Raw genomic sequence first — 18,052 nt, forward strand, 5'->3', positions numbered from 1 at the left:
AGGAGTTTGGAAACTCCATCTCTCCAGCTGTCTCCTCCCAGTCCCTGTGTTGATGCATGTGGAATAATGGCCTATAATTTACCAGGACTCGACAGCATAAATATGCACTTGTTTTGTTATTGTCAACTGCCCCTGAGCTCGGAATAAGATTTGAAGTGTTTGTATCGTGGGGCTTTTCACAGTTTGTGCAAAAACACAATATAGAAATGAGTGTGGTAATGTTTAAATTGAGCATAATTTCTGCTTTGTAATTAGAAGATTCCAATTAGATTGGAAAAGATTTGATTGGAAAGACGTTTTTCACGGTCAGTAATAGTAGATATTTTGGACATCGGGTTACAATTGGCTGCATGTACAGGTACAGTACCCGGTGTGGGAGAATTAGCTGAGAGTCTGTTGATGTGTACCTCCCTCAGGTTACAACAAGCTCCTAATTAAATATGGAAAAGCGGGTCAGAGGGAACCCTGCCAGTGTTTCTTTTTGAACGTTGTGTTTCTCTCTAAACATTTGCTTTCTGTGTTACACTTTCTATTAGCTCCCAGATTTATGTATTGCAAATGCACCCTCAGGCTTATTTGGCTGATTACAGCAACCTTATTTTAATGGGGTTGACTCCAGTAGCAGGATGCTGCGCTGCGATCACTCTGGTCTGCTTTACAGTACACAAGGACATTCCAACAAACACAACATAACACCAACTATTCTTGCTGCTGTCCATGGCAACCCAAGGCAAGACACTGCAGTGAAAATGTGTTTGTAAAAACGCAGAGGAGCACAGTTGGAGCATTAGCAGCAAGGAGCCCCTGTTGCAGTCTATAATTACACTTGTCTACTCTATGGAGAGGAGAGAGTTAGCACTGGCTCCCAAGGGGGAAGACTTACCCGGTTGGACATCTATAACACTGGCCTGTCTCTCGGCGGGGAACAGGACCTTCGGGGGTCTGGCTGTGAGGAGAGCTGCAAAAAGAACAAGCACACATGAAAGATAGGAATTACAGAGGGGGAGAAAATCAACATATTGTTGTGTTGGCGATTATACAGCTTGTCACACAGAGGAATGTGGTCCGTGTCGTCACTAATCCATGAATATATATATATATATATATATAATAATAATAATAATAAAAATACATATTTTTAGCGTTTTTCAGTACAGAAAACTGTTCCCCAAATACAGTAACATTTCCAAATATCATCATAGGACATGTAATCAGTTAGTCTGTGGGAACTCAGGTATCTTGGAGAGGGGTACTGGATACTATCATTCTAAAGCATACGAATGTAATCTTTTTGAAAGATATTGTGGATATTATCACACATATGTATCACACACACACACACACACACACACACACACACACACATTTAATATCTCTATTTGCGTTCACATTTTACAATAAAATTCTTGAACACAAACAGTATTAGTTGCACCAGCATAGGACACTCGATAATTCAAGCTTTACATCTGTCTATGGGTACAGGTAGCAGCGTCTCCTCCATATGTGGCGGCTGCCAATTATTGCTGATATTGAGCAGAATTTTGCCACGGCCTTTGCTTTAGGCTTGGGAATTCCTGCCATCTGCAACCCCCTGACGACTAGTCTGTGGACATTACCAAGGCTTCCAAATATAAACACTAATAGTTTACATTTGTACCCAAGCTGTACAATGGCATCTTTGAGTGGATGGTACTTCACAACTTTGGTAAGAAAGGCCTCTTCTAGGCTATAGTCAAACGCGCAACCCACTTCCAAAATGATGACCTCTCTACTGTCCTCATCGACAACAATAACATCTGGTGTATTGGCTGCAACATTTGAAAAATAGTCATATTCATTATTGCACAGGTTGAACATGGTAGTTGAGACACGTGTGTGTTTATAGGTTTTAACAGAGGGTGTAACATATGAGAGCATGTCCTTAACTAGCAAGTCAACAATTCTATCATGCCTAGCAATGTACATGCCTTTATATACAAAGCAGCCATTCAGAATATGTGACAGGGACTCAGTGATTGAATTCTGATCATGGTGCAGACAGTGGGGAGAGAATGTGTTAGGGTACCACAGAGAGAGATTGAGTCTAGTTGGAAGGACCTGTAATCTAGCTTTAACTGCAAAAGTGACTATATCCTCATCTACTGCATGGTTCTTAAATATTGAGTGAGAAACAGAATGATCAGTAGTAGGGAGGCAAGCTAGCTTTCCCTGTAGTTTTAAACCAGTCCAGTGTTGTTGCTGTCTTTGGTGCTGTAACCTAACAAGGTACCTTCGTGCATGGTCTGGTGACAAATGATGTTCTATGTCAATAACAGTAGCCCTTACTGAGGTTGAACAGTCAGTTATAAAATTCACACACACACACACACACACACACACACACACACACACACACACACACACACACACTCTCTCTCTCTCAGCCTGAGAGCAGAAGTGAAAAAATTGTAAATTGCGTAACACTACAGACCTCGAGACAGACCATTTTATTACCAAGACTGTTAGCAGAGTGTGGGATACAGAAGTGAGCTGAATAGTCGTGGTCCACTTTGATAATGTGTAAACCCAGTTGTTGTCATTCCTGCCCTATTCATGGTTCTTTTCTAGTCTCCTTATGGTTCTCTCACCCAATGTGAAAAGGTTGATTATGTCAAGCAGACAGATAACAACCCAGTGTTTAATGACTCTAATGTGCAGTACAGAATGATATGAGCAGGAAGCCCTCATCTCCACAAAATGATAATCAACATAAAAAGTGCATTGTACTGTAGATTGTCATTCAAACGAGTATCTTCAGCCAAATGTTACAGATTTCATTTATTCCTCTTGTGAGGCTGCTGAGAGAATATAACACACTGTAAAATAGAACTGCACTAATGTAAGAAACGCATGACAAGCTCCACATATCCATGACGCATATTGTTCTTGTTTTTTCAACAGATGTCTTTGTGCGACTATTATCTCTTTTGCCAGAGCATCAAAGCATATATAAGAAACAACTTGTTAAGTGGGATTAGTTTATTGTTTGTTGTTGTTGCATAGTCTCTGAACTTATCACACCGCTTGACTATCGGAGCATTACGTAAATACATCCAAATCATGTTGTTCTCACGCCTCCTTTGAAACGTCTTGAGAATTTTTGAATTTTTTATTTGGAATGTGCTTGCAATTTTAAAGAAAGAACCCTCCTCCTCCTCCACGTCCATAGTTGGCAATCCTTGTACAGTATTTCAGCAAGAACCCAGTGGACAAAACTCACAGTATGCAATGTTCAGATCACGTTAGCACTGTACTGTGTAGAGTATATTAAAACTACTATATTCAAACTAAAGTGCCCAGTCAGTGAAAATGTTGACTCTGCATTTACACACCACTACTAATGACCAATAGAAAACAAGGTTCCCTGTTCTGCCTATCTAGCAGAGCGCAGTTTACTGGGTCCATTCACTGTGAGAATAGGGGCCCAAACCCTCAGAGTAACCTTCAATTCAAGGAGAGAGAAGAAATTGTATGTTATGAAAATTCTTATCTTTTTAGGCCCCCACTTAATTTTGTCTCTCCACTGTATGAGGAAAGCGCGGGAGTGAGGGATGAAACAGGGTCCCCTCATCCATCTTGGGGGGACAGCCGCAGCTTTAGCATGCAAATGAAAGCTATCATTCTTGTCAAGCTAGGGAGCCCGAGCGCATGCCTGCAGACCCACAGCCACTTAATATTCTCTATCCGGCAAGACCACCCTCTCTATGTTTCGGCCACTGTCCCTGCGCTGCGGCCCCCGTGCAGCAGTCCACCTGCGGCCAGACCCCTATCTCCGCTGCCACCTTGCTCCTAAGAGCCCCCCCCCCCCTACCTTAGCTCTACAGCCACTCTCCGCAGAGAGAGGGAGAGATAACACACATTCTGACAGACAAATTAAGTATTAACATAATATTTGTAATTAAGTAAGTAAGTAAAGCTTTATTTATATAGCGCCTTTCGTACATTTTATGGTGCCATGCCTTAATCATTAATATTTTTCAAAGTGATGGAGCAAAAAACACTGTAGCCATGGATGCAGAATGTTTGTTGTTTGTGTGCAATGTTAACACACTGCATGGACTCATCCTCTCCCACAGCTGTAGTAGTACGACTCGTATGCAAATGTACATTCCATCCAAGAATTACAAAGAAAGAAGCCCCAATATACTCTGAAGAAAGTCCATATTACATTTACATTTTTGGCATTTATCAGACGCCTTATTCCAAAGCGACTTACAATAAATACATTTGACGAAGCAAGTGAATCAACAATCCACCAGTCGTATCAGGAAGAGTAATCTAGCTCAGGCCCGGGGCCATTGGCAGTCTCAGTGATAAAAGGAAAAAAAAAATCTTTAAAAAAAATAAATATATATAGACACCGGAGAACAGAGAGACAGTACAAGGGGGGCAGTAGAAGTCATAGGGGACACAGTAGAGGGGAAAAGCGGGTGTCTCAGGAGACGCAGTGCTGGGGGGTAGTGGATGTCTCAGGCATCACTCCTTCCTCTAGGAAATTGTTAGTATGTTTAGCTTTTAAAGATGTAAGAAATAGAAGAAGTATGTTAAGAAATACTCCAATATTACGGTATTTCCGTAAGATCTTACAGCCCGCCACCCTCATAGATTGAAGAGCTCCTGTTGCAATATTCAGCATATTAATGTGTGTTTGTATCCACTTTGCTAATGCAATACACAGAGACTCTGAGCTTTCATGTACTTTAAATGGACTCAGAGTAAAATGTTCATAACACCATTGAAGCAATAGTGTGTGTGATGTTTTACATTGGCCTCCAATAAACATGACAAAAAATACCAGCCAAGTGTGTTGTCACAGCAGCTGGGTGAGTAAGTGGTCAAATGATATGGAACATCTCAAAGGGCCGCCGCTAGTGAGAGCCAGCTATGTGCACCACTGAGAAAGAAATATATATTTTCCCCCGTCTCCCAACTCAAGGCATTGACTGATCTCACAGTGAGAATAAAGTCAAGTAAAATGATTTTTTTGGGCCGTTATGGAGAAGTCAAGCCAACACTGGGACTATTTGGCACTATTGGCACTATTGGGATCAAAAAAGGGTTGGCCTATGCACTTTAATTTGGATACTTACAGACAATGAGGAAATAAAATACTCATGTAGAGTAGCTCAAATGGGAGGGTCTATTTTTGCATTAAACTAAAGATTGTGTGGTTGAAGAGAGGAAATTGATTAACATTATATCATGAACCAACCAGCCAACACCCAAGCCAAAATATAATGTGAGGAATAAGGAGCAAGAGCTTTTAAATCACATAAACATACTTTTCTTTTCTCCAAAATAATTGTCTACATTATTTCTTGTCATCCTACCATAATATTATGATCCCTTGTCAATTGTGTGTACATACAAACCTCATCAACATCCTAGTACCTAGTAACTACAGATTAACTTTATTTCAGATGATAGTTTATAACCATGTCAATGGTAGGTTGCTACCATAAACTAAAACATTGTTTGATCACAGGCAACAGTATCACAGGAAATAGACACAGACTCAAGGATAATAATCCATGAGAGCCATTTGCGATAAAATAAATAGTACTGTATTTGACCTAATAAATAGTACTGTATTTGACCTCATTGTATGACATAGCTCTCTTTTTGAATCAACATGTTTTTCACAACAATAGTTATTGTAATGTTAATGTCAAGTATTTAGGCTACACATACAGTTTCTGACGCATTACTTTCCAGAGGGTACAGCTGGGGAGAACTAAGTGTATTGTGAAGTGGAATTATGCTGGGTCTATACAGTATGGCAGGAACAATGAAAGAGCAACGAGCGGTCTGAATGTGTTTCACGAAGCAGACTCTTAATGATGAGTGCAACAGTCACACAGTCACTCCTTCCATCGTTTAGTTTCAAAACACAATCTGTCTAGAGCCATCTTGTCTGTTACACTGCATTCACTTGACCCTGACCTCTGAATAGAACTGCTTATCTTATTACTTTCCACATCCAATTCTGCTTATTCGTCACGTAATCTTTGTCTATTGTATTTTTAGTAATGACTATGGAATGGGGATTCCTTTGAAACATCTGCGATGTTTCTGTCTTTGTCAGGTTCAACAATCTGCTTGGGTTGGATTTTTGCCTCCACAGAGGTCTAGAGAGATCTGGAGACAGGGGGATATGTGCAGGCTTGATATCATCTTGCTACCGACATCATAACACACCAATAGACAAGGACAATCAAATGACGTCTCAAATATGTCTACAAAGATAACATTGTGCTTCGTGAACACACACACACCTTTCCTCACATTCCTACAAAGTCCAACTACAGTATAGTTAAACCTCCCTGGAGTAAGTTTTACAGTAGGTTTCATGTTTCAATATGGCTATACTGTAGTTAGGTTCTGGTATAGTTTAAAGTGATTCCTTCTACTTCTTCTAAAACAGTGTTTAAACAATGGTTAAATGCACCATATGCAGGGTTGCACCCTCTTTTCATTGCAATGGGACAATTCAGAACCGTGTCTACTCCTCTCTCCCACCCCAACTAAACCATTTTTAACAGAATATGTCAATAATTTATCCAGCGAATCTTAGTTACATGACCTTGAAACTAGCAAAGGACCTGTGTGGTTGAAATACAGTCTTTAGTTTGGACATGTGCATGGAAACATCAACACAGAAATGAGCCAGCCAGCGAAGAAACTCACATTCGCTAAGCAGAGTTTCAAACAAATCTCCTCATTCCCCAAACAAACGTCAGACAAGGCTGTAGTGTTAAACCAGACGATTACTAGGAGAAATCATCAGAATACATGACAAACTTATTTGCACACAAAAGGCTTCCAGCACTGACAAATGCTTGTGGCTCCCAGACAATAGGTAGCCAAAGACCCACACACATGCAAGTCAGAGATGTACACGCCCATAGCAAGTGGGTGCTAGCGGGTGCTAATGCCAATGCATCATAAGTAATGAATCAGCAAGGTTCTTTAGTCACATTTTTCAAGGGGAAAACGTTACATATTGTACCTTCACGTATGAGCTCTGACGATGAAGAGTCAATGTCGTTTTCAAAAGTTTTCAGTTAGCTATTAAGATTCTGCCATCACCTGCTCTAGGCGAGATATAATGAGCCTTGATAAGTTACACTAGTTACTTGAAATAAATAAATAAATCCGATTTTTTTTCCAAGCCTGAAGTGATCTGGGATAATTACTTAATCTCCATTGGTGGATGTGGCCCCTGGTCTCTGGTTGGTCTGAGCGGCGGGGAGGCCTCCTGTGTGGATTAAGATAGTAATGAGGTCATCTTAATCACTGAGGGAGCGTTGGCACTTGACAGGTAGGTGTACCGCTCAAATACCATCAGGCGAAGCATTATGCTCTCCATGTCCTCAAATTAGAGCTCTAATCAGCAATATTAAATATCTGCACAATAAACCACATAATAACACTTCAATGTAAATCTAAAAATAGTCTGCCTTGTTGTGTCTGAAATGAGCCCAAACAAAGACTGAAATGACATCTTTCCATAGGAAAATCAAATCAACCAACACAACCGTTTCTACCCATGGACCATCAGAACACTGAACAGTAGACATAAGACATGTTCATAAATGTTTATCTTATATGTGTATATGTTTGTGAATATGTGAATATGTTTTCTGTGTTTTTTTGCACCTTCGGAAGAGCCACTACAATTTCATTGTATAGGCAACTGTACAACGACAATAAAGACTATTCTATTCTATTCTATAAGGTACTGCTACTGCTTCCTCAGAAAGAGGGCGTCTTAATTTATTCTTTTACTTAAACAACTGAACACTAAAATGGACACTTGTTTACCCTCGCAGAGCATCCCTCAAGCGTAAGATATTCCAAGCAAATGGCAACTTGCAGGTGATCAATGCCTTTAATGTGACTTGTAGTGATTTTTTTAAAAGGTAAATGCAACCGAACTGATGTTCCTTGGTCGGAGTGTCTGATCCGAAGCAAACTCGTGCGAACGGCTTTGATTTAATGAGCAAACAATTTGGCAGTATCATTATTGTCTGGGTCAAGTAATGATCAAAAGATGGTTATTGATCAGGAAAAATCATTACCTTGGAGGCTTATTGCAGCCTTGTGTGACTAACCTTTCGTTGTCCCCTGCCTCATGGGGACTTAACTGTGACATCGCTCTCAGGGTAGGAGAAGAAGCCCTGACCAACAATGCAAATAGGTCATCCTCTGGTCTGATAGATAATCCTATACCGTCATTGTGCATAACATTGCACGCTGCACTTTCTCTGCATTTTATTGTGAAGATGTCAGCTCCACAAAGAAGGCAACAACCTTTACTGTTATAGCTTATGACCACCTATAAATCTCCAAATTATCTTTTATGGAGCTGTTTATGCATTATAGACTGAGGAAGCTTCACCGATCGATAAAACGTCATTTGGGAAAGATGTTTATTCGCAGAAAATGTAATAGCAGAGGGCTACATGGGGAGTGCTACCGCTGGGCAGGCAAGCCTTGGGGGACACCTGTATGACTCTCAGAAGATACTCAGTTACTATAAAAGATGACAGACTGTCAGTTCCATGTCCTCAGTCCTCACAGTACCTCTGGGAGGCCTGTGAAATTAGTGGGGATAAAACAGGTCGTCATGGTCATTGTTTTTCCCTTCGCATGGGTTTTTGCAAGCACTTCATTTAAGAGCTTGAAAGCATGAGGTGGGCAGCATATAGTTTCAACAAGCTTCTGTAATTCAAGCACTCTGGTACAGGAGTTACACTGATGTAGTAAGGGACGTTCAATCAATCTCTCCCTCCATCTCCCTCTATCTGTATAGAATGTGTGTCTGTTTCTCTCTCTCTCTCTCTCTCACACCCACGCACACAAGTATTTTTAAAATAAAATTTTAAAATGATTTGAAATGTGGACTGCACTCTCATTATATTAAACAATCTCAAAACCTCTGCTGTAGATATCTGCAAACTTCAGACAATATAATATATATTATATATATATATATATTATATAAATATCTACATGCATTAGTAGCCTATAATAACATTCATTTCAGTTGTGATTACTGCAAATATAAATGTCAACAACATCCTTGTCTCACCGTCATTAAAATGTATACAATGTTTGAGCAAGAATCAGCATTTTTAACTGCCACTGTTGCAAGGAACAATGCTCATTATATAGAACAAAAAAACAAAGAAACACACACACACACACACACACACACACACACACACACGCAATAGACAGGGCTTGCAATGGGTAGACTCTAAATTTCGTTGTTTGGTACCTGTACTGTAGCAATGACAATAAAGACCATTCATTCATTCATTCATTCATTCATAATGAAAAGTGACTTCTCATTCTATCCACCCAAAGAATTTTCATGCAGAACCTTTTTGCAGACCTTTTTTTTTTTTTTTGCCAATGCGATAAAATATTCACCAACCTCATAAGTACCGTACGCTGATTGTGCAGTTTCTATGCACACGATTGGGCACTTCATGCACACATTTCAGTGTGGCTTGATGACCATGTCACTAATGCATCAGATGAGAAGATGAGTGATGAGTGATAACACCGATCACATGGTTTGAAACGCCCCAGCTCAACCCACCCACACTTGGAAAGCCGAAAATTAGGTGGTCCAACAGATTATGTTTATTGCAACTTTCCAAACGCATAGAGAATTACAGAACAGAGGATCAATATTTCCGCAGCTAATGGAACACTGAGAAGAACACACTACTTCATCAATGCATGTGATGAGGAGAAATTTGGCTGCGATGCTCATAAAGCACACTAAATAGCAGACTCCCTTATTGTGCAGTCCCATTAATGCGTGGCTCTCAGTAATTCCTTCAGGGAAGTAGGGCCTCGCAAGGCCCAGCAGCATAAACATTACCCTGCGCATACATTCATCTGGAGAGTTACCTGATAACAATGCCTGCGGAAACCTAAATTCTGCAGTGTCTTTACATTCTCTGAAACACGTTGTAATTATAATGGTCACAGAATTCAGCACAAAAATTTTTTTTATCTTCCTGGCTGGCCCACCGATCTGAAAACCCCCAACTGTGGGGAAAATAAATGTTGGGACGATGAGGAAAAAACCTAATCATCGAGCTCATAATGTATTCACTAATGGCAATGCATCACGCAACTTTTCTCCTACTGTACTGGGGAAGAACTTTCCCCCTCGATCCTCCGGCAGCAGAAAGCAAGACAAAACATACGATAGCTAGTACTGTGCTTATCCAACCATCACAACTAGTAATAAATCACTATAGATTTTACATTTACAGTTTTGACATTTAGCAGATGCCTTTATCCAAAGCGACTTACAACATCTGCAGAAGGTGCTCATGACTACTTTGTTGAATAGAAGAAACTCATTGGATTGGAAGTTGTGCAGCCCCCTATCACTTGAACCCGCTGGGGATGCCTTGGTATGTGGAGGCGGGGGTTGGTAGGTCTGCTCAGTCATCTGACAGGCCTATCTCACTCTGCCTGACCATAGAGCACACACACACCCATTGGGATCCCACTGCTCGGCAGCCGACAGTCCCGAAGGGACCAGAGTCTGGGGAAGGACACTGAACACCGAACACTAGAACAACTGTGTCAAATGTGGTGAAGTCTAGAGGATGACAACTGAAACTTACAACTCAAACGGATCTATTTAGGCAGCATGGGGTTAGTGGCAGACAACTTTACTTTAGCAACACAGTTGTGGAGGAGACTCACATTCTATCCCCAAGAGGTATTAAGAGCTAGAGTTGTGTGGGGTAGAGGTGGTCTAGTGGAGGGGTAGTGGTGGTCTAGTGGAGGGGTAGTGGTGGTCTAGTTGAGGGGTGGTGGTGGTCTAGTGGAGGGGTGGTGGTGGTCTAGTGGAGGTTTAGTGGTGGTCTAGTGGAGGAGTACTGGTGGTCTAGTGGAGGGGTAGTGGTGGTCTAGTGGAGGTCTAGTGGAGGGGTATGTTGGTTTAGTGTAGGGGTAGTGGTGGTCTAGTGGAGGTTTAGTGGTGGTCTAGTGGAGGGTGGTGGTGGTCTAGTGGAGGTTTAGTGGTGGTCTAGTGGAGGAGTACTGGTGGTCTAGTGGAGGGGTAGTGGTGGTCTAGTGGAGGTTTAGTGGTGGTCTAGTGGAGGTTTAGTGGTGGTCTAGTGGAGGGTGGTGGTGGTCTAGTGGAGGGGTAGTGGTGGTCTAGTGGAGGGGTGGTGGTGGTCTAGTGGAGGGGTGGTGGTGGTCTAGTGGAGGGGTAGTGGTGGTCTAGTGGAGGGGTAGTGGTGGTCTAGTGGAGGGGTAGTGGTGGTCTAGTGGAGGGTGGTGGTGGTCTAGTGGAGGGGTAGTGGTGGTCTAGTGGAGGGGTGGTGGTGGTCTAGTGGAGGGGTAGTGGTGGTCTAGTGGAGGGTGGTGGTGGTCTAGTGGAGGTTTAGTGGTGGTCTAGTGGAGGTGTATGTTGGTTTAGTGGAGGGGTAGTGGTGGTCTAGTGGAGGGGTAGTGGTGGTCTAGTGGAGGGGTAGTGGTGGTCTAGTGGAGGTTTAGTGGTGGTCTAGTGGAGGGTGGTGGTGGTCTAGTGGAGGGGTAGTGGTGGTCTAGTGGAGGTTTAGTGGTGGTCTAGTGGAGGGTAGTGGTGGTCTAGTGGAGGGGTAGTGGTGGTCTAGTGGAGGGGTAGTGGTGGTCTAGTGGAGGGGTGGTGGTGGTCTAGTGGAGGGGTGGTAGTGGTCTAGTGGAGGGGTAGTGGTGGTCTAGTGGAGGGGTGGTGGTGGTCTAGTGGAGGGGTAGTGGTGGCTTAGTGGAGGGGTAGTGGTGGTCTAGTGGAGGGGTATGGTGGCTTAGTGTAGGGGTAGTGGTGGTCTAGTGGAGGGGTATGGTGGCTTAGTGGAGGAGTAGTGGTGGTCTAGTGGAGGGGTATGGTGGCTTAGTGTAGGGGTAGTGGTGGTCTAGTGGAGGGGTATGGTGGCTTAGTGGAGGGGTAGTGGTGGTCTAGTGGAGGGGTATTGGTGGCTTAGACCCAGGCTTTCCTTCAAATACTCTGAGTGTTTGAATGAGCCTGTCTGAAGTGCCTACTATTATCTACTATCTACTATTGGGACATTTAATCTACATTTAATCAAGCACAGCTAAAGTATTCGAGAGACAACAAATACAATTCAATCCCAGGTCTGGTGCAGACTGGGCCAGTCGTCATGCAAACAAAGACACAGAGGAAACAGGGCTACATGGAGTTGGATGGGGTTCTAGCTTGTCTGAGCCTCCTCCTCCTCCGCCAGTCCCAGGTGGATCGCTAGCAGGAGCTAGCGGAGAGCAGATGGGAGGTAACAGCAGGGATGCTCCCCATCTCTCTGTGGATTGGCTTTACAAAATGGTTACATTAGGGTGGAAAAGCACACACTTTGGAACCCTGCCATTGTTCCCCTATGGTGGAGTCTAGCCTCCATCCTGGCCCCAGTGGTGTCTAGGTGGTGGGTAGTGGCCAAGCTTCTGCCAATTTCTTGGCACGGTACGTCTGCTTCCTCCTACAGAGCATACGTATGTATGTCTGTCTCTCACTGCACCTAGAGACAACGGTAACAGTGTGTTAGCTACGCTACAGTATTGTCTAGGTCACCATACATTCAGCTAGTGAAGTGAAACTAGGCGGTGGGTTGGGAGGTATGCATCAGGGCAGAGGCATAGCGGAACACAGTTCTGAAAAGGTACCATTATAGCGAGATATGAACCAAGGTGCTGCCAAGGAAAGCATCATCTGTCTCACTAAGGCTAGACACACTGGCGCTCTTCTATGGTGTGGTCTTCTTCTGTTGCAGTGTGAGTGATGGTTCTGCTGGTGTCAGCACTTGGACAGGCCAAGCGGGCTCATTTGCTTTATCTATAATGTGTCGTTCTGGAGCTAATTACACACGTCATTTTCCCCTAAAGAAAACAGAGCTGTCAATATAAATGAGAAATGATCAACTCAACAACTTCAATGTCAATGTAGACAGAATGTGTAAAAATGCAATCTCAATAGATTAAAGCTTGATTGGTTTGTAACTTTTAAAATCGATCCTTGACCAAGAATAGGGCTCTTTCCCCCCCCCCCCTTTTTTTTCTCTTTATATTGAAATTGAAGGATTACATTTTTTCATCACCAAAACATAATTGGACAAACTAAAATGAATCAACAGACAAGTCAATAATCTTGGCGCTAATATGATGATCATTATTACCAGAGGCAGGTTGACTAAATCAGATAAAAGATTAGATTGCAAATTCTATTGATTGGGTAGAAACACATTTGAATAATCAGCTGAGACACATGAGAATATGGGGAAAGTTGTTATTACGGCGGCGCGTCCGACTCATCGATCAACACTTTGTTCTCCCACAGGACCTGTAGCATCCTGTAGCATGTGTGGATGATAGATTCTGTTACCTTGTCATCTGGCAGATGGGTTTATCCTCATTACATTAGCCTGTTTCTCTGAGTTCACTTTGCAAATGCGTGTCTTCCAGAGCAGCCGCCACAGCTCTGGAACCGCAGATATGGGATTTATACAAAATGACCCTGGTGAGCAAGGGGTGTGACATCACATATCTCTGTAGGCTTTGTTATAGGGCTTAGAATGAAGAAGCTGCGGTTAACCCGAACCCAACCTTTACTCATAGCTGACTATGGTGGTGACCGTGGCGACGGTGGTGCGTGCTTCTCACACCTCATCAAACAAAGCCTCAAATCCCTCAATGATGAGAGAGAGGGAGGGGGGGAGGAAGAGACATGGGGAGAGAGAGAGAGAACCATTTATGGGAGAGGGATAGAAAAAGAGAGAGAATGAGAGGGAGGAAGAGGGAGAGAGACAGAGAACGAAATGGAGCGAGAATGAGAGACAATGGAAGAAAGATTGAGAAAAAGACAGATAAGACAGATGAGAGACAGAGAGAGAGAGATAGAGAGAGACACACACACACACACACAGAGAAACAGAAAGACAAAACGACAGAGAGAGAGAGAGACAGGGAAACAGAAAGACAGAGAGAGACAGACACACACAGAGAAACAGAAAGACAAAATGACAGAGAGAGAGAGAGAAAGACAGAGACAGAGAAACAGAAAGACAGAGAGAGAGAGAGACAGACAGAGAAACAGAAAGACAGAGAGAGAGAGAGAGCGAGAGAGAGAGACACACACACACACACACACACACACACACACACACACACAGAGAAACAGAGAGACAGAGAGAGGGAGACAGACAGACAGAGAAACAGAAAGACAGAGAGACAGAGAGAGAGAGGCAGACAGAGAAACAGAAAGACAGAAAGACAGAGAGAGAGAGAGAGACGATGAAAGCCTGAATATCTCAGTTGTTTCTTCCCACATGGCGGCCAGTGACAGTGCCCCTCCTCGGGAAGCTGGAGTCATTTTTAATCATAAAATTAAAAGTGAAATGGTTTAAGATTAATACCTCACTTCCGCATGCCACTAAGTGAAAAATGGGTCTTGCTGCGGAGCCATTAGCAGAGTGTTATCACCACCTTCCAGTTACAATAGAGGGGGAGGAAATGACTCAGAGGGGAGGACACTCATCATTGGCTCGCCTCTCTCATCAAAGTTCTATGTAGGCCAAGGTAACTGGCAAACACACCTCAGACTACCACTAAGTCGTTCAGGAGAGCGATATGAACGCAGCATTACACAGGTATAACCTTGAGTTACAGAATTACTATTTTGATTAAATGATGTGTGTTTCGGGTGATACATTCTGTTTTCTTAGCTCCTCCTAAAACAATTCCCCATGTGCCTTGGGCTTTTAATTCCCCATGTCCCGTGGGCTTTTAAGTTGTCAACTCTGTAATACTTCTCGTAATGATGTTGTATCAGCATACTGTTACGTAGTAATGTACACGACTTTATAACAGTAGTTGAGAATAAACACCGCTGCTTATTCCACCTGTGTTATTATAACAAACAAACAGCTCAATATTATCAACAATAATAATCCATACATACCAAATTACTATGTTACATCATGTAAGTACAATGTTGTTAAGGTTTCTTCAGTGTTACAACACAGCTACTGTGCTTGGGCAGCTTCATGTATTACCTAATGATTTTCTCTTCTCTAACACACAAATACAATGAACAGAGACATTGCTGTGCAGTACACATGTTGACAGTACGAGTGATGACTACATAAGTAGACTTGTAACCTCCTACTACCCTGGACTAGACTGCCTCTGAGCCTTAGGGGATTGCTGTTAACCTGAATCGCTCTGGTGAATATCCAGATACAGTACACATGAATACAAAAGCAAAAATATGTGGGTTGTCCTGTCAAAGGACCATCTAATAGATGGTCAGAGGATGGAGATATTATTTTGCTGCACTTGCTCATTTGAACTCTGAGGGCAAACGGCCGTCCAGCACAAGGAGGCGGTTTCGCTGTAGCGAGGTGGTTTATCTGCAGATCCAATATTCTTGACCATATTGAGTGAGTGTCTTCTCCACACATGCTGAGTTGGCAGAATAGCAGCTTTATGGACCTGTCACAGGGGGTGCAATTTCCTCCGCCAAACACGCCCCTCGACCTGTCGCTCAGACACTAGGCTTCCACAAATAAACACCCACACACAAACTACCCTCTACGACAACAACATACAAGTCTTGGCTGTACATACTGTACATACACGGATGCTGTACATACTGTACATATACTCACGCAGGCACGCACACACACACACACACACACACACACACACACACACCCCCCCCCCCCACACACACACACACAACCATGCACACTGTATCATCTCATCACACTAGTATCTAATTGCAAACAAACATTTGGTACAAGCAGCAGATCTGTGATGAAAGCACCCCCCAGGGCAGGGACAGACGGATCGATGCTGCGGTGGCACTGTGCAGTGAGACACTGCAGCAAACACAGGTGTCATCAACACAGCTGGAGACCACATCACCACCCGACGCTGGGATCTGATCAGCAAAAATTGCACCGCATTTACATATCGTTCATATCGTTCTCCTACTTCATTACTACGAAAATAAACCTAGAAGAATAGGCGCTGGCAGCGAGAGAAAGGAGACCAATAAGGGATGAGGACGCCCACCCGATTAGGGTGAGGGTGTGACGGGATAGGGAGGCAGACAAGCCAGACCCCTCAGAGCTCCAGATAATGACAGTCTTCTCAGTCTCTGTCCGCGTGAGATTGAAGTACAATCGTCAATCACACCGCTTGGGGTTTTTGAATATGGAAATGCGTAACGACCCTCCCACCCCTCCCCCTCCATCCCCCAAGAGAGGGTTAGGTGCCTGCAGAAAGTGCCAGAAGCATGAGGGCCCCTGCCCTTTTAAATCGGGTGGACATATGGCATCCTGCACCTGGGCTGACAGGGTTCACCTCGAACAGATTGGATCTCGGTGTGGTCCAAGGATAGGTGAAGTACCATTTTACCATCCTGCTAAGGCTGCACCACCCACATCATGCCAATAGTACAATATTCTGGCCACACAAAGCACATGGTGGGGGGTATGTTTGTTTGTGTGTGTGTGGGTGTGTGTGTGTGAGAGAGAGAATAACAGACTGTCTGCAGTAACTTTGACATTTTTTCTGACTTCAATGCATTCACAGAATTGGCACATGGCTTTATTTCAAAGCATACATGATGCAACAATTTAATTGAATACCTAAATAGATCTGGCATTCTGTGCCACTGTTATTCTGAGACAGCTACAAAGAAAGTATAGGTCAATAACACATTTCTTCTCCATCATAGAAGAGAAATCATAGATTTCCCTATAGACTGAAGATAACAGCATGTCAATCATCTCCACTATCACTAAACACCTTGTTTACGAGACAGAAATTGTACCCGGCTTGCCATTGAAAATGACTCGGGACAGCAATGCTAAGTTATGAAATGAAACAGAACACACACTGTTAGTCTTTTCTGGAAAATAATAGACTAAATCTCAGAGGTGAGCCATTTTGAATAAAGAGTTCAGTTTTCGTTATATGATATACACAGAATGTTTCCTATCATAACAGAGAGAGAGACAGAGAGAGAGAGAGAGAGAGCGAGAGATAGATAGAGAGAGAGAGAACGTGTTCTGTCCGATTAATTCATTGACTTCTGTTTGAAAAAAGCTTAGCATTAGCATTTGCCTTAAGGGAGCAGTCCAGCCAACACATAGATGCAAAGAAAACGAGTATTACATATTTCCACCCAAGTGAATTCAAACGTATAAAGTTCATAGATACAGTATTCATGACATTGACCTAAGGTCGATTTTATGCAAGCACTTCAAGGTCAGAAGGCAACATGGAGATGAACCGACATTGCTCTGCACTGATCTCAGACTCAATGCCTGAAGAGAGGATCAAATGTTTCCTAATAACACAAACAAGTACATTTTTTCAAGGCTAACTGGAGAATAACTACTCTACACATTTAAATAAAGATAGAAGATAATGATATTGTAAGGATATACTCTCTCACACACACGCGCACACAGACACAGACACACACACACACACACACACACACACACACACACACACACAGACACACACACACACACACACACACACACACACACACACACACACACACACACACACACACACACACACACACACACAGCCTAAGAGTGAATTATAACAAGTCTAAGTAGAGAGATTCGCTTGCTTCACATTTTGAAAGCCCATTACAGCACTTTAATAGAGGTCACTTAACTTTACTAGTGTGGAAAATTCCTTTCCAGGCGACATTGTACTGAGGTTAAAAGTGGTAATTAAGTAATAATATGTTTAATAATTGAGTAAATTAAAAGATATAAAGACCCCAAGTGGATTTGTAAATTAGACAGACAATTAACTTTATTCCTCCTTAAGGAATGTCATCACTTACAGTAACTCTAATGTGTATAATGGCTGACCATACTGTACCGTGTGATCAGCATGGACAGAATAATTGGTTGACATGGCTTGCGTAGTAATACCGATAACTTATTGTGGT

The 18,052-nt window shown here is 42.8% G+C and overlaps 1 protein-coding gene across 1 annotated transcript in view; it reads right to left on the reverse strand.

The window, feature by feature from the left end:
* il1rapl2 (interleukin 1 receptor accessory protein-like 2) overlaps nucleotides 1-18,052 on the reverse strand; it is a gene marked incomplete at its 5' end in the record, with an annotated part of 180,311 nt that overhangs the window by 39,467 nt on the left and 122,792 nt on the right. The window contains one exon of the mRNA XM_080525731.1: nucleotides 884-958. Within this exon, the coding sequence (XP_080381857.1) occupies nucleotides 884-958 (75 nt within the window). The remainder of the gene's footprint in view (nucleotides 1-883; nucleotides 959-18,052) is intronic.

Source organism: Nansenia antarctica (genome assembly GCF_963989245.1).
Source record: "Nansenia antarctica genome assembly, chromosome: 3".
NCBI lineage: Eukaryota > Metazoa > Chordata > Actinopteri > Argentiniformes > Microstomatidae > Nansenia > Nansenia antarctica.